Here is a 22,293-nt window from a genome sequence, read left to right as displayed (position 1 = left end):
ACCACTGTAAAAAAAAAGCCCCAAGGACCTACTCGCCTCAGTCCTTGTAACGATCATCGCATTTCTTCACCTGCGGTGGGAGGTCTTTCATCGGAGGCTGTCCTTTAGTTTTCATTGATACTATTTTTTACTTGGTGGATCCCAAACCCAGCTCACATCCTTGTGGAGGGGATGTTTCGCCTTCTCACTTTAGCGCGTCTTCAAACGGATGTTTTTAGGCTACCCAGAGAATACTTGGTCAAAGACCGGAAGTCGTGAGCTGCTTCAGCCGTATGTAAAATAATTGTTTCTGGCCGCTCTCAAGTGAATAGCGATCAGAGAACCTTCACCACTTGCGTGAACTTCTACAAATGAATCCATCCTGCAATGTATATAAAGGGTAGTCAAAAAAGTCTACTTTTTATTTGTAATGAACTTTAATGAACCAAATATGTATCATTTTGGTCGACTCCTTTTCGCCATTTTTCCGCTAGAGACATTACTTCAACAGTGTAAAACTTTTCAGATTTCTCGTCGATAAACTGCGGCACAGGCTTTTCTTGAAGCCAACTTTACTCCATTAAGAAAGTTTTGCATTGACCGAAACAATTGGTAGTCCGATGTTGCAAGATCGGGGCTATATGGTGGATGTATCAAAACTTCCCAACCAAGCTCTCCCAGATTTTGCCCAGTCATCAAAGTTTAATGTTGTCATGATGGAAGACGAAGCCCTTTCAGTTGATCAGTTCCGGCCGTTCTTTTCGATTGCTTGCTTCAAAATATTCAGTGGACAGTAAAATGTAGAATCAATCGTTGGAACAGGCTGGAGCAGCTCAAAGTAGATGATTCCTTTGTAATCCAACCAAACACTCAGCAAAACCTTTCGAGGCGTAAATGTTGGCTTTGTGAGTATTTGTTGAGCTTCAAGACGTTTTGACCATAATTTTTTTCGCACATTATGTCATATTTGATCCAGTTTTCGTCCAATGTTACCATTCGCTTCAGAAATGGATCGACTTCATTTCGTTTCAGCAAAGAATCGCAGATGTTAATTCGGTTCATTAAATTTCTCACAGACAATTCATGTGGTACCCAAATTTCAAAATATAGCGAATTTCTTCATTATTTTCACAAACTTTTGGATTGCTGTAACTTTTCTTCAACTTCGCCGAATTTAATTTTTTGGTCGAATAAAGCTTAAAATCTCATCTTTCCACCTTTCCAATGTTATACGGTATGACACAATGTGGTTAGTAGCACTGGAGATATACGACTGCAACGACTTTTATTGAAAAAATTCGAAAATCCTTATAAATTGGAAGAGTCTACAAAGATTATAAAAAATTAATGATATTTAAATTTTTGTGTAAACGTTTGTAGCAATTTTTCCGAAATTTGACAAAGATGTGGCATTTGCGTCGTATCAAAATGTATCTCTAAAATGAAGCTCAAGAATCTGTCCTGGCCAGATCAAATACCAAATTTCAGGCCAATCTCATACCTAGTTTGAGCCAACTCTGTAACCACTAGCTTAATATTCAATTTTATTTAAAATGACCTCGCTTGACCAAGCCATGAAATACTCGTCAATTTCACAACCATACCACAATTAAGCTTAAATGTTATATTTTAAGTGGAGGCACGTTTTGAGTATAGAATCACAAAATCCAGAAAGGACAAAAAGTGTTCAAGCAGATTTAAACATTTCAGTTACTGATTTATAATGATTTCTTGGCCTATCCCTAAACGAAAATGGAATTCAAATTCAAAGATATCTGGCTTATCTAGAGATCTGTAGCTAAGCAGATTTAGCTGGTATCAACACCTTTCCCTACATTCAATATCAGTTTTCAAACAGGCTCGACAACTGGTCACGTCGGAAAAGTATCCTATGATATGTAGACATATACGTACATGTTATTTTATTATTTAAAGCCATAAGTATGTTATGTTTAATACAAAGCATTTAATTTATTTTTAGGTAAGAAATGGCGCTCCCTCACTCCTCAGGATCGTCGGCCTTACGTAGAAGAAGCAGAGCGGCTGCGAGTGATACACATGACCGAATATCCCAACTACAAATATCGACCACGGCGAAAGAAACAATCGAAAATACGTGCTGTGCAACCATCCGCAAAAGAACAGAATAGTTCGTCCAATCAAGTCGCCACTGCCAATAAACCCAACGCTGGCGCTCAAAAAATGACTAACTCACCAGCTGTGAGTCAACCTTATAACCAATTCAACGAAGAGAATTCCACAACGCGATTCCAGGCACATCCGACAAATTGCTCGAATCAAACTATTTACGACCAAAAATTGCGATCCAACTATTCCCCATCTGCCACAGCAGAATGCTGTAGCAATTCCGACACTATTGAGCGTATGGACTCGATCAATTGCCAATCAACCATATGTAATAATGAACCCATAGCTACAAAATTGCAAAAATCAAACCCGAAGGGTGGCAATCACTTGGCCGGCAACAAAGCCACAAAACCAAATCGAAATCAATCGGCAAATGCGCAAAATTCCGAAAAGGATGTGGTGAAAGTGCCTAGGTATGGTAAAATGGAGACTAAGCCGCAACAGAGCTCTTACGTTTCATACCCTCTGACGCCCACACCTAAAGCGGTCATTACTACCCGTGGCATGTACGTAACGTGCAACAGTCGCGGATTACTTGATCATGGTTACACAGTAAAAGGCACCTTTTATCCACCAGTTTCCGGGTCCGATAACCCTTCAATATGCAATACCAACTCGGGGCATTCATTATCCAATTGCGAAGTTGCCACTGCATTTACTACTTCCACGGAAAGTACACTTAGCACTAATTGTGGTCCTAGCTATCAGTCAATTTATTCACATGATACAAGCTCCACAGCTGGTACGCTGCATCAAACAATTGCCAACACAGCAGACAGCTTTGCAACGCTGCCAAGCACCTACGCGCCCAATATGCACTTCGATGAATTCGCAAGATACTCGGGCGGCGTCGAAAATGACTTTACTCATGTAATCTGTGACAATGGAATGGAACATGGCAAAGCGGATGGCGATATGAAATTCACTAAATATCCAGATACGAATCACAATTATGACGACTTCGAAGCTTACAATAATTCTTTGGTTATCCCTGCCGTCGCCTCCAATTACTATACTCAGCTGCCTTACACACTAGCAGCATCAAGTGCATGTACTCCTCCGGCGTCGCTAGCATTTCCCCTCCAATTGGCATTACCTCTACAGCAGCCAACCACTTCTGTTTACGCTCCACATCACCACCATCATCACTCTCATCATCCGCACCACCCGCAGCAAGTGCACAGTCAACAATTGCAAAACGGCTACCCATCTTATAACCACTTTGTTTCCACCACAAATAGTACGGGAACCGTTCTTCCTACCAGCACATCATTAATGTCCATCAGTGAACAGAATAGTGTCATCGACGCCATGGCTACTCCTATGCAACAGTCGCCCATTGCACCATATACACGAAATGCTGCTGGAAGCGCTGCGACATTTGTAAATGCCGACAGAATATTCGACGCACGCAAAGACGACGAAATTAGTAATATATTGGCTGGAGTGAGGAAAACCTGCTACAGTAATTGACAGGATTCGTACACCTAACGAAGCATTATTAAAACATTTTATTTAGGAGCACTTTGTTAAAACCATATGCATAAATAAATATTATTGAGAGACCTGCCTTGCGGTTATGCCATATCCAAAAGATTTAACATTTTCCTGTGAAATATATTAGCGTCATTTCTAACTATAATACTTCATTAGTAGGAGACCTAAAACCCCAGTATTTGTCATTAATCCAACATGAAAGGCCAAAGTAAGAGCGAAAAAATATATTATTTTTATACTTTTCACCTTATAACGATATACATACACACGTTTAATTTTGATTTTCAAATTCTTGAAGAGCTATAAGGTTTTATTTCACCCGAACATAGCCCATCCTTCCAAGTTTTTAAGTCCAATTCGGATATAAGTATATACATACTTTTCTTATATGTAGGATATTTCCGGTCAGAGTCCGGTCTTTTGTAGACATATCTGACTTCTTTCTAAGGGAAGAACTTTCGTACAACATTTTTTAGCTTAATAATTCATAAATGGTTGTAAAAGCTTTAGAATAAATTTTACACATGCATTTTATTATTTCATTACCAAAAGAACTCTTGTACAAGTTGTACTTACAATAAACTGCTTAGGAATAAATAAATCAGTCTAAAAATGTTAACTTTGTAAGAAGACAATAAATATTTGTACATATGTATATGTATATATGTTATCTTTTGAAATTTGCGGTTTTTATTCAGAAACTAAGTATGTAACTTAGTTAACAGTACGTGATAGACGTTTTGGTGTACAAGGGGCATCAGGGAATTCTAAATTGATATTGAAAGAAAACGTGGCTATTTTTTACTATATCCAATATTGATTCTCAATAAATTGTAGCATAAATAATTATCTTAAGTAAAAATATGTTTGAAACAGTTTTAGGAGTTGTTTTTTTTATTCACCTAACGGTTATATGTATCACCTCAAACTTATCAAGATATATATAGGGTTATATATATATTAAATTATCATAGTGACGATACGAGTTGAAATCCGGGTGGCTGTTCGTCCGTGTAAGTTTTAACTTGAGTAAATTGGACATAATTGACCACAAAACGCCATTAAAGGAAAACCTATAAAGTGCCATAAATAAGCACTTAATTAAGCTAGGGTACTGTAATTTGGAACAGAGGATTGCAGTAGCAAGGGTCACCTGTTGGTTAAAAAGTTTGAAAAATTGGGTGTGGCCCCGCTCTTTAATAGGTTGAATATACATACATATCTCCTAAATCACTAAATCCTCAACAACTAAATTTGTAGCGCTCACTCCTCATATAACTGTACTGGTAACAACTGGTAAGAGTGCAATAAATCAATAACTAAATACGCCAGAGAAAAGCTTAATAGAGGCCGGGGTAAGAACTGACGATGGGCGTGGCACCGCCGACTTTTAGGTGAAATTACATATCTCGAGACCCGCCATACCATTTCTACCAAATTTGTGCTACCCATGCAGTCATGCAGAAGCAGTCAATATAACAGGATAAAACTTTACACAAATAAATAAAGCTTTAGTGTATGCCAAAAATTGTGGAAATCCGACAAAACTTGTTCAAGCCCCTAGGTAGCGAATATTTGAACCCCAGTAGCTGCAGTTAACTTTTTATCGCACATATTGGCCAATGTGTGCAATATATAATTGAAAATCAGCGAGAATCCTTCCATGAAAATAGTATATCTGCGTGTCAACAGTAGATTGAATCGGATCAATATTTCGTTTATCATCCATATACCCAATGCAACGATATACGTGAGTTATCTAAATAAAATGAGACAGCGTATTTTACTGATAACAGTGTAACTTTGTGCTTAAAATGGACAAAATTGGGCGAAAACATGCCTATCCCCCATTCAACTAGCATAAGTATAATATCCGGGTGACTTTACTCCATGTGATTGCTGCTGGTAAGTGAGGTATCTTAACGAATATCAGAAACATTTTTATTTATAAGTGTGATGTTAATACAAAAAGTACTTCCTTACTTGTGCTTTTTTTCGGGGTATTACATAGATTAAGTTAGATGGTTGATCAAAGATCGCACGTGGACTGCTATATGTAGTTCTTTGTGAATCCGTAGAAAATGAGAACTCCCGCGTTCGAACTTATAAATAAGCAAAACGCTTAGTAGCCAAAACAAATTTGCATTTAATGTCCATTCCCACCGAACCGGGATGTCTGAAGATATGCGCTCCCAAATGTTTAAGTATTGACCTTCCAAATGCGGTATAGTTAGGAAGGAAGTATTGAGTTACTTCATCTCATCTTCTTTCATACAGCTTTTGCATATGGCAAGATTCCCAGCCTTGCTACGTGAACGTCAATATGGTAATGGCTTGTTAAGCGCCCAACAACTAGGGAGAGGCTAGCCTTACTGAGATCAAAGAGATCAATATATTTCTTGCGAACGATCTTGGGATTTTGCGACAACGTACCCACGGTGGCCCAGCGCTAGCCAAGCTTCCGTGGAGCCCAGCTATTTAGTAGTATAACACAAGAGAACACGGGGCACCGACTAACACTCAAATACTCAATCTACAGATAGCGGTTCTAGGGCTTTAGGTTGCTAGCTCATCAGCTTTAGAATTTTCTGCCGCTGTTGCCTGGAATACCAGTCTTATCACCAAGCTTTGGCCCATGCGTAAAAAACTCACTACTCCTCAGCTTCCATCAAAGCTTTTTATCCAGGATAAGCCCTAGATGTTTCACTATATCCGCCGATTGCAGACAGATGTCTCCCATTTACGGCAGCGGTGCTACCGGGATTTTGTATTTTACACTATTGAAACCATCTCGGTTTTATTTGGTTTGATGACGAGACTTTGCAACATGTTGCCAGAGTTCAAAACTTAAATGTGATGGAGCAGGAATAAAAAATTAAATAAATAAATATTCATATAGGGAAACTTGACTCAATAAAAAAGATTAAATTTATAAACAAAAAGGAGACTCCAAAAAATGATTGAGCTTAAGATAATTGCGTCAAAGTGTATGCCTATATCGTGCACTTTTGCAATTTCTATATCCTAACTTTGCTAAAGGACTAAAAATGCCTGTGTCCATATAGAAGGGAAAATATCTTCTTTAAGAAAATAATTAAATAGCATTGTTAATGGTAGTAAAAGGAGAATTTTGATATGCTTTTATAAGCTTATTTTAACTAAATTAATTTACGGATTTAAAATACGGATATTATGCGAATGAAACTATTTAGTGGCCAATGATGCCACCTACTGGATGTCACCGATCCGTTCCATATAGGACCCTTTTGAGCTGTATTCACAGGATACCACAGTCAAACACTTTGATTGGGGATACCTTTTAGCCTTGTCAATTTAAATTTCTTAAAACTTTTAAATTTCACTGAAAATTTTGTAAATCATCGCCTTTCTTCAGCAAATTATATGTGACAGCAATTTACTACGCAGCCGACAGCATCCACAAGAGATGCAGTCATATTCTAGCAAGTACATACAATTTTTGGCACATGCGCAAATCCCATTTTTCTACTCGTGCACAGCATAAGCCTTCAATTCGTTTTGGGCTCTACTACAGTTAGTTACCGTAATACGATTTCTGTTATATAAATTCGTAGTGGTTTTGTTTTAATTTTATTCAACAATAAATGCTGTTAATTTCACAAACGTAATAGAGCACTGCAAGTAAATACGCTGATATCGAACAAGTTATAATACAACAAGTAACACAACATATTATACCACAGACCATAGCACAGCTTACAGGCTTGTAGAGTTTTCATAGTTTTCATGGGAAACTTACACACATATGTATACATATAATTATATGCATTTGCTTTAATTATCGCTTATCGTTTCGTTTTTATTTTCGTGAAGATGAAATAAAGAACGCATTTGTGCATACATCTGTCCAGATTCGAGATGGTCATTGGAGTTGATTACATAAAGCTATTGGTAACTCGGAGACATTACGCCCAAAGTGTTTGTTGGAAAAGTTGCTTACGGAAATCTAAATGAATTATTTTTAAGTCAGTGGACAGAAAAAAATACAAAATTAACTGTCTGCTACGTAAAATCGATAAGCTCGAGCACATCAATTCAAGTAGTGTAATTGTGTTTTGACATTTCCATAACCGTCACCGCCACCGTCATCTTCACCATCAAAGGCGAACGTCACCACCTCATTGTCACAACATTAATTTGCCAAAATGTCATTCCTTAATAAATTAAAGTCCACACCATTGCCGCCAATTAAAAATATTATAAATGTTGCCGTGCAAACAGCTCGTCAGCACATTCCCGAGAAGAAGGACTACGAGCAACCAGGAGGTAACACAACAGAAGCGGCAGCGGCGCAACAAAACTTCAATTCACAAGGAATGTTTAATGGAGGGGCTGGCGAGGGCCAATATCAAGGTAAATGGAAAATCTAACTGCTTGTATATAAAATGGTAAATTATGTAGTACACACTTATGCATACAAACAAAGCTATATATATAAATATAGTACATTAAGCCGATATACAAACATACAAGTATATGTGGCTGCTAAAACGATTATTTAGAGCAAATACTTTATCCACATTATTATGTTCATATGTAGCTTAAGTAGGGCAAAAATTCCCTTTGAGAGCTCGAATCAGGCTATAGTACAATATTTTAATAGGGTTTCGGACTTTGAGTGTAATCATAATAGACCACAGTACTAACTTCGTGAAACGTATAATAAGTTTTGCATTTATACCCAATATAATATTCGAGAACTTGTTATTACTTTCATCTAAAAGCGCAGCCGTTGTCCTACGTGAAATTATTTGTTTTGAAATGAAAATAAAGTTGAATTTATCATTTCATTTTTTTTTTCAATGTTAAACAACATTTTTTGGTTTCTGTTCCGATGTACAGAAAAGGTGGCTATTCAACTCGTGAGCACGCCACGTATATCTTAGCCGTGTGAAAAACATAGCATTTCCAAATTTAGGCGTTATTCTATGCGACTAACCTTATGTCCTGTTGATTGTCACCTCAAAAGCAATTTTCACTGGAAACGGAATACGTTTGAACTGAACTGGCGAATCGTTAGAAGTCAAAGGAATTCGTAGAATCAAGCATTCTGCCCCTATGTATTCGATAGCCGTGTCACAATCAGTCGGGTTCCATTACGCAGTTTCGACGCATAAAGATTGCGAAGCGTAATAACGACAGATCCAACTTTGAGACGCAAATGATGCGGTGGCAATCCAAGCCTATCCAAAGAATTTATAAATTCCACGGGATAATTCAACTCGTCGTCTTCATTGTCAAGATGTTCGATCGATTTGTATGAACTTCAGTGGCATGCGAAGTATTTAGTTATCTAATCGTCCATCGTTTGATTCCAGTGATTATAATGTTCCAGCAGTTGTAATTGCTGGCATGCTTCTCAAAAAGTTGCACACACCGTACCATTGACCAATGACTCAAATGAAGTTGAACCACGTACATTAATCAATGGCAACCGAAGGTAGAAGCAATCGTCGTTTTTCGGGTGGATTGTGTAAATTATGCATTCGTTGAGAACACACCTGGATGTCCATCTACTGGTTGGCCTTGCTTTCTGCGTAACTATTTCTTCGAAAATGCATTCCATGTATAATGTTAAGGTATATCCGAATAGAGCAATGTACTCGCAATCGGATCACTGACGAGAGTTGCGCAAAAAGTTGTAAATGTTAATTTTGTTGCTGGCGGTGTTTCCAGTGGCTGTACTGTATTCTCTGGGTTGAATTACACTCGTTGGCCATTCTCCAAATGAACGGCGAGACGCAAGTCGGAAAAGGTTAATGATTTGCAAAAGTAAATATCCTACAAAGCGCTTTATTGCAGTTCACGTATCAACCGTATTGTTCAAGACCAATAACCGCAATGTTGCTTCCTTTGATGACATATTTGCAAACGTATTTGATCGATTTCACCAATCTGCAATACTCAACATTGGCGAATATGGTATGATCCATGTGTTGTTATCTTGGATATTTACGCCTCCAAATTGAATGCTGAATGTTCTGCCATTGGCGTCTGGTGAGCGACGCCGTTGGAGTGGATATCCATCATTTCCAGTTTGTGTTTAAGAAAGAAAAGCATGTGGATAGTTTTTCGTGCATTTATTGGCCTTCACCACTTCGTATAATACTGGATTTTTCTCTGGATCAGGAATTTCCGTAGAAATGATTTTATGGATATGATCTGGTGTAACCACCATTCATCATTAATAGAACAATACGGACATGCGGCAAACCTCACTTTTGCCACACAACAGAGTACATCTAGCATCTAACAGCACCACATATATGTACGTTGCTTCAAGATAAAGTCCATGTCCGATATTAGTGTGACCTCTTCGTGGCATCGCAACAAATTGCAATCTGTAATTGATCACTTTGTGTGAAAAACATATTACGTTTTCACTGAATAACTTTCAATATATATATATACATATATATTTTATTTTTTGAATAGGCGGAATAAAGAAAACAAACGACAAATTTTAACGTTGCAAATAATTGAAAAGCAAAAAAAAACTAAAAAAAAAATTTGTATGAAAGAAAAGTTACTTTTTGGAATTGTCCTATTGCCGACTTTTCCTCACGAAAAGCATACTGTTTTTTTATTTTTAAACCTTTACCGATCAACAGCGAACAACCTCTGAAAATTTCATCAAGATTGGTTCAGGCGTTCTCGAGCATTAGCGTTACTAACAAACCTCCATTCGTTTGTATGGGAAAAAGAAAAGGCTGTTTTTGGGTTTTTTCCGGCAATTATTCGAATTTTTCTCGCCGTAAAAACCATCTTTGAACTTCAACGCACATTAAAAAAAGAGTTCGCCAAATTGGTCCAGACGTTGTGAAGTTATGCGCTTAGCACAAATTTTGCAATTAATTTTTATATATAAGACTAGGGGATCCGGCCAAGCGTTGCTGTGGTATATACTTTATACTATTCAATACAGTGAACATTTTATTTACGAATAAAGGCGAAATGTATCCAAGCGATTGTACAATTGTACTCTAGTTTTGAATATGTTTATACAAATAAATTTCATTGGAAATAATATCGAATTTAAGGCTGTTTTCTCAATGTCTGGTTACCAGCGTTTCTGCCCAGTTAATAGAGTTGTCCGTTTAAGTGTCCTTAATAAACATGAACAATGTCCATGGTTAATGGAGATGTCCGCTTAATCGGGCGTCCATTTAAGAGAGTTTTTACTGTATTATTTATTATAAATTGTCTTAACTATCCTATCTTTTAAGTTGGTTTGAACTGGACACAGTATGCTAAATTTTAATAAAATCGGTTCAGTAGTTTGGGAGTCTGTCGCGGACAAACAACGTGATATGTATTTTATATATATAAGGTTTTTAAATTTTTCTGTCTGATAATAAGAAAAAAATAGAAAACTATATGGTGGAGGACTTTCTCATTGCAATGAAGTGCTCGTGTCTGGGAAGATTTTGGTAGATGTGTCTACGAACCTATTTTAATATTATTATTTTCTCTATCACCTTAATATTTATGTTGGATATACATGGATATATAGGTACGAGTTATATAAGGCAAGATATATAAGGCAAGTTCAACATCCCAAAATACTGCAGATTCTAAAACAATTGTGATAAGATTTGCCGGCTGTATTGCACTCACAGAGATTATAAAACTATGAGTAGTCATAAAAACTGCTGTGTACAAGCGGTATCTGTTAAACCTGTTTTATAGGTAAATAAATTAAGATCATAAAACAAAGTACTAAATACAAAACTAAAATATTAAAGGATCTCTCAAATCTGCTTATTCTAAACTATTTTATAACAGCATCTTCATCTATTTTGAAAGACAATTATCGATTTAATTCCATTCTAGCGCAAATCGCTGAAAGGCCAACCGAATTGAATCCCTTTCGTAATCCAAATGGGTGGAAGGATACCGACAATACAGAATACAAAAATGAAGAATATCAGAACACTTCATTTACAGCTAATGAATACGACGGACGTTATCAACAAACGGATGGATTCAGGTAAATATAAAAATAGAGACTGACTGAGATTGACTGTCGTATAGTCCCGAAATGACATGATTTATTAATAATTATGGGATTCATCGAGGACGTTACGCTGCTTAAAGCAATCGTCAAACTTTTTGATGCCATTTGTACGACATACCAATGTTTGCTTCGAAATATTTCTTAGTCTCTTCGCATTCTTCTGAGAAAAAACTTTTTTAAGATCTGAGAATAAGAAAAATACTTCTGTGCCCTGATTTGTAAGAACGATTCATACAATATTTAGTCGTTTTAGTTGATTTGGGAATTAATCGATTATGTGCACCCACGTTGCGTAGAGTTTTAACTCCATCCTAAATATTGAACAATACGTTAAACGTTCTTTCGAAGCGCCACCTACCTCGATTAACCTCATTTTATAGCACCTGAAATAATTTTATGCATTACTTCTACTAAATTTAGCAAACTTTCGAGCTATTTGGTTATATATAGACAGACGGTCATGGCTAAATCGATTCATCTCGTATAAGTTCTCTGACGTTTCTTTCTGGATGTTATAAACTTCGGCGCAAACTTAATATGCCCTGTTTATTTCTAATGTATCTAAAATTAACTAGAATTTGATAATAAAAAAGTAAGGAAGGGAAGCTAAGTTCGGGTTGTAACCGAACCCTTTGTACTTTTGCAATGACGTGTAATTTGTATACTGTAAAGTGAAATAATAAGTTGGAATTTTAAAGTTTGTTACACACAATTTGAATGGAATTGGTCAAATGGTTCCTAAGATATAGAATTTCGAATTCCTATTCCAATTTTTCAAAGAAGAAAATATTTCGTTCTTATTTAGTCTTCTTAAAAAATAATATTACGTTTCTTACAGAAACTTTTTTATTTCTTTAAGGCACTGTACACAAATTTATAACATTATTTCTTAACTCTCATGCGATGTCCCTAAACTGTGTGATTTATGTATATCTTCAGCCTTTACCTATTGTTTAACTCTTGCTATTCTTTAAAGTAGTAAACAATAATCATTTTCTATCTAGAAAAATTAAATAATTTTATTTTTCTTTCAGACAAGGAAGTGTAGCTTCAGAGGGCAGCTCATTTGTGTGCGAAGGTGAAGGTGGCGGTGGTACAAATATCGACGAATTTCAGGCCGCTTGGAATGTCACCAATGCGATTCAAGGAATGTTCATCGTCTCGCTGCCGTTTGCTGTACTGCACGGCGGTTATTGGGCTATCATAGCAATGGTCGGCATAGCATACATTTGCTGCTATACGGGAAAAGTGTTGGTGCAGTGCTTGTATGAAACCGACCCGAACACCGGCCAAATGATACGAGTTCGTGACAGCTATGTTGCCATTGCAAAGGTTTGTTTTGGACCAAAATTAGGTGCTCGTGCCGTTAGCATTGCCCAATTGATTGAATTGTTAATGACATGTATTTTGTATGTAGTGGTGTGTGGGGATTTATTGGCAGGCACCTACCCTCAAGGTTCTTTTGACTCTCGATCTTGGATGATGTTCGTGGGAATATTCTTGTTACCAATGGGTTTTTTGAAATCTCTGAAAATGGTATCGACACTCTCATTCTGGTGCACCATGTCTCACATTGTTATTAATGCCATTATTTTGGGCTATTGCATATTACAGATTGGGGAATGGGGTTGGTCCAAAGTACGATGGAGCATTGATATGGAAAACTTTCCAATATCATTGGGCGTGATTGTTTTCTCATATACATCGCAAATATTTTTGCCTTCACTAGAAGGCAGTATGATCGATCGTTCTAAATTCAACTGGATGTTGGATTGGTCACATATAGCAGCAGCAATTTTTAAAGCCGGTTTTGGCTACATTTGCTTTCTCACTTTCCAAGATGATACGCAACAAGTAATTACGAACAATCTGCACTCACAGGGTTTTAAAGGATTGGTGAATTTCTTTTTGGTTATAAAAGCACTACTTAGCTATCCTTTGCCCTATTACGCTGCCTGCGAACTGCTTGAACGTAATTTCTTCAGAGGGCCACCAAAAACGAAATTTCCTACAATATGGCATTTGGATGGGGAACTAAAAGTTTGGGGCCTTGGATTTCGAGTCGGTGTGATAGTTGCAACAATTATGATGGCTATTTTCATACCACATTTTTCAATTCTAATGGGTTTCATTGGTAGCTTCACCGGGACTATGCTGAGCTTTATCTGGCCTTGTTATTTTCATTTGAAAATAAAAGGCCATCTATTGGATCAAAAGGAAGTTGCAAAGGATTACCTCATCATCGCTCTGGGAGTCTTGTTTGGCGTAATAGGCATTTACGATTCTGGCAATGCATTAATTAACGCATTTGAATTGGGGCTACCATTTTAAGAGGGTTGCTCTTACTGGGCACAAATACTATAGAATATTCCATAAGATTCCTCGGTGTGTCATTAAATAAAAAAATAATATTAGAAAGCACAGATCGTATATTGCCAAAGGCGAACAAACTCATGAAATTTGTTTCCGAATTCCATATAAAAAAAACTATAATAAGTTTGTAATTGGGGAAATTTATGTTGCATTAAGAAATTAATTAAATGTGCTTAGTATTTACTTAAATGATAAGTCAAAACAGACATTTTGAACAAAATGAAACGAAAACGAAGTCTTCCAAAATAATGTTGTAAATGAGATATTTCATAAACATTATATAAATACTTATTTATAATTATACAAAGTAAGATAGCCTGCAAAAGGAAAAGTGAAAAATGTCTTCCAAAACGATTTAACACATATATATACATACATATATAATATATAAATACTTATTTACATAGATATAATCCAAATGCACGCAGATGTAAGTATGTATGTGTGCATAGTTTAAGATTAAAGTTGAAACATGTCTTCCATGATAATTGTATCAAATATTATAGATAGATCTTATATACATGTACATGTATTAAATTATATGGATACTTTTTTTAATGTTCAAATACATTAAAAGTATAGCCTTTATTATGTTGTTTTCTTGTGAGTATACAATTGGGGTATTCGCCTGCTCTTGCAAGATTGCTGATTGCAAAAATACTATACCGAAATATAAAAGGTCACGAGAGCACCTCTAATGATATATGAACGGCTGATTCATTTTTTTTTCATACATTTATAACAAAAAAACTGTAACAAGTCTTTATAATTTAGGTAGAAATTATAAAATCTATTTAAAACTTACCTTCCTCAACAATTTAACGACTTCATAATAAATGACAGCTAAAACAGGGTTGCAATTATATTTTTGCGTGACATTGCACGCAAATATCGATGTGTTTTGGTCTGACATACTTTACAGCCATTGCAAATAATTTTCTGCGTGTGTTTGTTGTTGTGCCGGTGCACCAAGAGGAAATATATGCAATTCTTGCACCGTGCACGGGTTTTACAAGTGAATCGATCTTGATAATATAAATTTTTCTTTTATTCATATATTGGTAGTAGAAAGTCCTTTCTACTCTAATTTTAATCTGATCTAATTTTAACTTTTTTTTTTTATTTGTAATAATTAATAAATAAACAAATATATACCATTTTGGTGTACCACTTTTTGCCATTTTTCCGCTAGAGACAATTTCCAGAACGGCAGCGGGCGAACCATTGTTGTGCTACACGAACTGTTGCTGCATCGTCTCCGTAAACTTCGCCATTTTAAAAATATCGCAAACTTTTCATTATTTTCACTTCTTTTTGAACAGCATTAGCTTTTCTTCAACTGCGCCGAATTTATTTTCTTTTTATGGTACTTAAAATCACCTTTCCAACACTATATGATATGACGCACTGTGATTGGTAGCATTGGAGATTTGCGACTGCAACGACATCTATTGACAAAATACGAAAAAGACTTTTTCGACTGCCATATATTTATTCCGTTCATGGGGGGCGTTTTTTACATGGCGGGTCCCAAACCCAGCGCACAACCCTGTTTCGCCTTCTTACTTTAGCTCGATTTCAAACGGATATTTTTAGGCTACACAGAGGATACTTGGTCAAAGAAAAAACAGACTGCCTAACTCGCAACGTTACGATTAACAGCAAGACGTGCGGGATGGGATAGCTACCAAGAGTTTAAGAGGGAAGTGAGATGCATTTGCAGATTGAAAAATTGAGAGGCCGAAATGCGTGAGTATGAAGAGCTTGACAATCTGACCGAAAAGGGTAATGCTCGAAAATTCGACGAAGAAATGCGGCGGCTTGCAGAAGGTTTCAAGACCGGAGCATACTCTTGTAGAATCCCCAGAGATGATCTATCAACCGATGCCCAGAGTATACTAAAAGTATGGAGGGAACACTTCTCTAACCTGTTGAATGGTAGTGAAAGCGTAACGCCAGAAGAAGGCGAACCCGATCCCCCAATCGATGGCGATGAAGCAGACGCTCCGTTTTACCCGTCTGAAAAACAAAAAAACATGCATCAGCTTCTTCGTAAAATATGGTTGGACGAAAGCATGCCCAACGATTGGAATTTCACTGAGATCTGCCCAAAACGGAGACCCCACTGTCTGCGCCAACTACCATGGGATAGCAGTGCGAAAAATAACTGACTCTATGAAGCTATGTCCGAATTTGGTATACCCGCAAAACTAATACGGCTATGTAAATTGTCTATGAGCAACATCAAAAGCTCCGTTAGGATCGGGAAGGAGCTCTCCGAGCCTTTCGATACCAACCGAGGTTTCAGACAAGGCGACTCCCTATCGTTCGACTTCTTCAATCTGCTGCTTCGAACCACGGAACAATCTTCTATAAGAGTATACAGCTGCTGGCTTATTGCGATGATATTGATATCATTGACCTCAACAAACGCGCCGTGAATTCTGCTGTAGCAAACGAGGGCAAGACGAAATATCTCCTTTCATCAAGCAAACAGTCGTCGCCCTTGCGACAGGCTCCAACGTCACTGTCAGAAGTGATAACTTCGAAGTCGTAGATAATTTCGTCTCTAGTATTAACAGCAATTACAATGTCTGCCTCGAAATCCAACACAGAATAGCTCTTGCCAACAGGTGCTACTTCAGATTGAGAGCAAAAACCAAACTAAGGCTACATGGTGCGGAGGCATGGACGATGACAACATCTGTTGAGTCGACGTAACGAATTTTCGAAAGAAAGGTTCTGCGAAAGATTCATGGTTCTTTGCGTGTTGGCCACGGCGAAAGTCGCATTGACACTCCAGCTTTGAAAGACACAGTACCCGCCGGGGGAAGCAGAGGAAAAGGAAGACCTCAACTCCGTTGGAAAGACCAGGTGGAGAAGGACCTGGCTTCGCTTGGAATCTCCAATTGGTGCCACATTGCGAAAAGAAGAACGACTGGCGCGCTGTTTTTAACTGGGCTATAACTCAGCTGAAATCTTTTATGAACTTCAGTGCATGTTGTTGAGTTTTTCCAATGGCGAAATCCTTCGCCAGTTTAAGTGTTCATTCACCACTTTTACCAAGAAGTAAGTATGGACCATAGAATATAGATCCTTTTGTTTCAGAATAAATTATTTAATTTCTATGTTCTTCAAAGAGCGTTCGAATAAACTTTTGAACACACTCTTTTATATCCTTATAAAAATTTTTAGAATTTTTGAAATCCATAACTTCATTATGTGACAAACCGTTCATTCTAGTTATGGAAACTCAAATTTCTTCGTGGAATTTAACCATAGAAAATGGGCTCTACTTTATTTTAAAATATTAGATGTTTACTGTGTTTATCCAGCACCGTCTAATGGAGAAAAATCTGAAAGCGTTTCGTTCAAATCTTAGTCTTGCAATAAAAAGTATTGTGTAGCAGAATCTAAATTCGGCTAGAAAAATATGTTTTAATAACATTCAATAATTTATTCTTAATTATATTTTAAACATTAAATAAATTATTAATAATTACTTACGGTAGATGGACCTGATGCTTGAGAATCATTATTGATAAATTTTAATCATAAAATGCGATATTGTTGGTGTTTTTATGCTCTTGCAATATATTGGTGCAGCGTATAATAGTTTTGTTCATCTAACGGTTGTAAGTATCAGCTAAGCACTAAATTAAGATATAAAACTCTAGAGTAAGTTCAATACACATATGTATCTCCTAAACCACTGAAGCTACAACGACTGTGTGAAAAGCCCCTAGGTATTGAATGTGTGGACCTAGTGCTTGTAGTTGACGTTTTACCGAAAATATCGGTCAATGTGTGAGATATATAATTAAAAGACAGAGAAGATTCTTTCATGATAAAAATATGTCTGTGTGTTAAGAATGGGTTTAATCGAATCAATACTTCCTTTAGCCCCTAGTATAAGAATTTTCGAACTTTCGGGTAACTTTATACCGCATATATGTCAATTACCTTAATAAAGTTAAGAGAACGCGTTTTACTCATAACAGTATATCTTTGTGCCTAAAATGGATCAAATTTGGCGACAACTTGGCCTAGCCCCCATATAACTATTGTCAGGATTTTCGACCCACCCGGCTGACTTTACTCCATATGATTGGTTATTGTATGTGACGAACTTTGGTGATACTATTCTATTAGTCTGTGGCCTTTAAACTGCATGTAGTATTGGCAAAAAATAGATAAAATCGAGTCACAATCTATCTCCTATATTCCTAATATAAAATCTTCAACTTTCGTCAAAACTAAGTGATATTGATGCCCTATAGTTTAACGCCAAAAATATGTGAAATTGATTTATGAATGACCCAAAATTCCATATTAGAGTAAATATAATTATTATTTCTAAGAAACCTCATACTAAATGTTTCAGTATATTATACAAGTTATGTACCATACCTATATATGAAATTGTTTTAATTTCAATCCTCCGGTTGACGTTTTGGTATTTCCTGGTCCTGCTAAGTTGCAAGAGTACGAAATCTTCGGCTACTCCTGAGCATAGTCCTTCCCTGAACAGGGTATATTAAGTTTGTCACGAAGTTTTTAACACCCAGAAGGAAGGGTCGGAGAAACTATAAAGTATATATATAAATGATCAATATGTCGAGCTGAGTCGATTTAGCCATGTCCGTCTGTCTGTCTGTCGGTATATATACGAACTAGATATCGTTTAGAAATGAAATGCCCCTGTGAAGAGTATTTAGCTTCGAACCGAAGTTAACGTTTTTATAATCTCGCAACAAAGTTGCTAAAGAGAGTATTATAGTTTTGTTCACATAACGGTTGTCCCACTGCCACGCCCACAAAATGGCGGAAACCGAAAACCTATAGTGTCATAACTAAGCCATAAATAAAGATATTAAAATGAAATTTGGCACAAAGGATCGCATTAGGGAGGGGCATATTTGGACGCAATAGTTTTGGAAAAGTGGGCGTGGCCCCGCCCCCTACTAACATTTTTGTACATATCTCGAAAACTACTATAGCTATGTCAACCAAACTGTATAGAGTCGTTTCTTTTAGGCATTTCCATATACAGTTCAAAAATGGAAGAAATCGGATAATAACCACGCCCACCTYCCATACAAAGGTTATGTTGAAAATCACTGAAAGTGCGTTAACCGACTAACAAAAAACGTCAGAAACACTAAATTTTACGGAAGAAATATCAAAAAGAAGCTGCACCCAGGCTTTCTTCAAAAATGAAAATGGGCGTGGCTTCGCCCATTTATGGACAAAAAACCATATCTCAGGAACTACTCGGCATATAATATTTTCTTAACACCCTGATGACATGTACGAAATATGAGTGAAATCGGTTCACAACCACGCCTTCTTCCAATATAACGCTATTTTGAATTCCACCAACGGAATAAAACTGTACACAAATACGGTATTTGATGCGAGAGTATAAAATGTTCGGTGACACCCGAACTTAGCCCTTCCTTACTTGTTTTAGTATGATTTCTATTTTTTGAAGACTCAGAGTTTTAGACTCTTTTTTTTTCTTTAACAATGTTCTGCACCGCCAAGTGTTTCTTGATATTATCTCATTGTTAATAGAAAAAGTTAAGTTCAGAACCTCGATAAATTGTTAAATAAATGTCTACTTCAAAACAATAATAAAGTTCTTTAAATTTTTTTACGATAAAATGTTGGTATATTTCTACGTTCTGAAAATTGTCACTCTTTAAATCGCACCGCCTTACGCCCCGAGGCTCACGTAGCCATTCGAAGAAAATCTCTCTGCACGTTCACAGTTCCACAGTTGTATATAAAACTCAAAATATAGTGGATGTTATTTTTTATATATGTAGTATAATTGTAGAATTTATTATTAAATACATACATACATATGTATACTTGTATGTGGCAATTCTGCATGCTTAATATTTACATATAATATAATATTAGAGAGAAAGGATTAATATGTCGACATGTGTTTAAAAATTGTATGTGGGTTAGTTGGAAAATTAATTCTTAACAGTTTTAAAAAATTTATGTTCGTTCGTGTTTCTAGTGTGTTGGAATGCACCTTCTTTGATTTTGTGTATAGCACAAGTTGTAGATGGAACCGTTTTGTATTCACTACGGTATAGGGTTGTAGACGAATCTCCATCTATACCTAGAGAAATCGATGATTGGTTGACATTTCTACGGGATACAGTTCGTTCGGAATGTTTACTGTATGATGGAAATTCTATACCACTGGAAGACGATGTTTTATGAACATTGCAGGATTTCGAAGTCTGATCCCTACTTTGCCTACTTTGCAATTGACTAAGCGTGTTAAAGTGGCGGCGTTCACTCACCAAAAATGAGTTGTTATTATCTTGTTGTTCTCTACTTTGTCTATGTATACTGCTGTAGCTTTGACGTTCACTAGGGAAAACCGAACTCGATGGCTCCTCGTGCAAGTTTAAAATACTCTTGCGATGAATTTTACCATTCGATGTAAGACTACCTATCTGATTGGAATCGTTAGAAACAGATTTTCGATGAAATACTGAGTTCGTAACGTTCGTATCGGCAGTGAAGTCGCTTCTTCGATGATGAAAATGTTTGGATACTGTAGAAGCTGAAGAACTAGATTTCGTTTCTGACGAGGAGCTTTCGGCTGTGGATTTTTGTTGAGTGGAATGTGTTTGATCTGACATAAATTTACCCGATCCAGCAGCGTTTTGCTTTGCTGATGCGCTCTGCATTTCTCCAAACTTGCATTGAGTGGAGTGGGTTTGACTCGTGACTTCTCCTATTGTTGTACTGGATAATGCTCTTTCAGAAGTGTTGCCAATTTTACTAGTTTTGAATTGTGCCGAGGAGGACTCATGCGATGAAGCGTTAATGCGGGTATCAGTTATTTTATTTTCCTTTCTAATACGATTTTCGGTTATAGAAATTGCCTCGTCGTGTTTATTTTCAACGTTTACAGTGTTCTTAACATTGTTGGTCTTTGCAACATTTTCTATGACATTCACTCTCTCTTGTCGTTTAACATATTCTGTTTCAGGTTCTTTCTTAACCCGACCACCTATTACTGTAGTTACCTTTTTCGTCGATACTACTACTAAACCGTCCACGGGTTTATCCGAATTTACATTTGCGGCAGGAATTGCTTGTTTGCCAGAAACAAAGTTCATTTGATTAGTTGTTTTCAAAATAGCGTTATCCTCTCCAAGAGTTATAGATGATTTGTTATGAGAATACTTCGATCGGACAGTCTTTTGTACTACTTTAGTGCTGTCTAGTCTTGAACTTTGTTTTTCATTGTAGTCATCTCTTCTGGAAACCTGAAGAGTGCCCTCTAGTTTGAGATTGTCTACTGGACGTTTTACAACCACCTTTTCAGTAGCAGTTTTCAAAAGTTTAGAATCGGTTCTATCTGTAGATGAAATATACATGTGTCCTTCTGGCCTAAGATTATCTTCCGGTTTTACTTGTTTTGGACGCTCAGCCGGCTGATATTGCTGTTTTTCCTTACTGTAGAAAGTGCCTTCAGGTTTAAGGTTATTACGTGGCACAATTTTTTCTGGTCTCTTAACACCCACGTGTTTTTCCGTTTCTGTAAAGGTCATCTCCCCCTCCATTCTTAAATTATCTTTGTGAATGACTCGTCTCACTTTTTCAGCCGGTTTAAATCCGGGTTTATCAGGAGTGTAAAATTCACCCTCCATTCTTAAATTATCAGAGGGTACAACCTTTTCGAGCCTATTTACATACTGATACTGATTTTTCTCTGCAAACGACATTTCTCCTTCCATGTGTAAATTATCTTTTCGGACAATGCGTTTTGTTTTCTCGGCGGGCTTAAATGATGTTTTCTCGGGTACGGTAAATTCACCCTCCACTTTTAAATTGTCTTTGGGTTTTTTCACTACAGGTCGTTCACCAGACTTGTATGTAGGCTTCTCCACTTTATAAAATTCGCCTTCGGGTTTAAGGTTATCTGTAGGTTTTATTTGATCCGGCTTTTTAACAAACTCATATTCCCTTTTCTCGGTAAATATAATTTCTCCTTCCGTACGAAGATTGTCCTTTCTAATAATGCGCTCACTTTTTTCAGCAGGTCTAAACGCAGTTTTTTCTGGTACATAAATATTTCCCTCTGATTTGAGATTATCTTGTGGCTTTTTCGCAACAGGACGTTCGGCGGGTTTATACCCAGGTTTCTCTGGTGTATAAAATTCTCCCTCAGGCCGTAGATTATCTGCATGCTTCACTTGTGA

General features: G+C 36.8%; 3 protein-coding genes across 7 annotated transcripts in view; 2 read left to right on the top strand and 1 right to left on the bottom strand.

Moving 5' to 3' along the window:
* LOC108965514 (putative transcription factor SOX-15) overlaps positions 1 to 4,173 on the top strand; it is a 33,053-nt gene extending 28,880 nt beyond the window's left edge. Inside the window, exon 3 of the mRNA XM_018927989.1 lies at positions 1,961 to 4,173. Coding sequence (XP_018783534.1) covers positions 1,961 to 3,600 — 1,640 coding nt within the window. The 3' untranslated portion in view covers positions 3,601 to 4,173. The remainder of the gene's footprint in view (positions 1 to 1,960) is intronic.
* Positions 4,174 to 7,172: 2,999 nt separating this feature from the next.
* Positions 7,173 to 14,434, top strand: LOC108965518 (vesicular inhibitory amino acid transporter). 3 transcript variants are annotated; one of them, XM_018927995.1, is made up of 4 exons: positions 7,173 to 7,284; positions 7,885 to 8,016; positions 11,497 to 11,653; positions 12,715 to 14,434. In XM_018927995.1, exons 2-4 carry the CDS (start codon positions 7,980 to 7,982, stop codon positions 14,009 to 14,011), a joined length of 1,491 nt encoding a protein of 496 aa, XP_018783540.1. In that variant the 5' UTR covers positions 7,173 to 7,284; positions 7,885 to 7,979; the 3' UTR covers positions 14,012 to 14,434. The 3 variants fall into 3 exon arrangements, with proteins under 3 accessions (XP_018783540.1, XP_018783538.1, XP_018783539.1); XM_018927993.1 differs by having other exon boundaries at positions 7,477 to 8,016; XM_018927994.1 differs by having other exon boundaries at positions 7,173 to 7,410; positions 7,477 to 8,016.
* A 5,479-nt stretch (positions 14,435 to 19,913) lies between these two features.
* The window catches only part of LOC108965535, an 18,468-nt gene continuing 16,088 nt past the window's right edge, over positions 19,914 to 22,293 (bottom strand). For 2 of the 3 annotated variants that reach the window (XM_018928022.1, XM_018928024.1), the window contains exon 7: positions 19,914 to 22,264. In XM_018928022.1, the coding sequence (XP_018783567.1) occupies positions 20,041 to 22,264 (2,224 nt within the window). In that variant the 3' untranslated portion in view covers positions 19,914 to 20,040. Of the gene's footprint in view, positions 22,288 to 22,293 lie in introns of all 3 variants that reach the window. The other variant, XM_018928023.1, reaches the window with a different exon arrangement.

Source organism: Bactrocera latifrons, unplaced genomic scaffold (genome assembly GCF_001853355.1).
Source record: "Bactrocera latifrons isolate USDA-ARS-PBARC rearing strain unplaced genomic scaffold, ASM185335v1 scaffold_141, whole genome shotgun sequence".
Taxonomy (NCBI): domain Eukaryota; kingdom Metazoa; phylum Arthropoda; class Insecta; order Diptera; family Tephritidae; genus Bactrocera; species Bactrocera latifrons.
This window is presented reverse-complemented; position numbering and strand designations above follow the sequence as displayed.

What these genes read in the sequence shown, in the direction of transcription:
- LOC108965518 (XM_018927993.1), top strand. Translation starts at nt 7,809, where the DNA reads ATGTCATTCCTTAATAAATTAAAGTCCACACCATTGCCGCCAATTAAA. An exon ending in TGGCGAGGGCCAATATCAAG is followed by an intron (nt 8,017 to 11,496) that starts GTAAATGGAAAA and finishes ATTCCATTCTAG; the next exon opens with CGCAAATCGCTGAAAGGCCA. An exon ending in CAACAAACGGATGGATTCAG is followed by an intron (nt 11,654 to 12,714) that starts GTAAATATAAAA and finishes TTTTTCTTTCAG; the next exon opens with ACAAGGAAGTGTAGCTTCAG.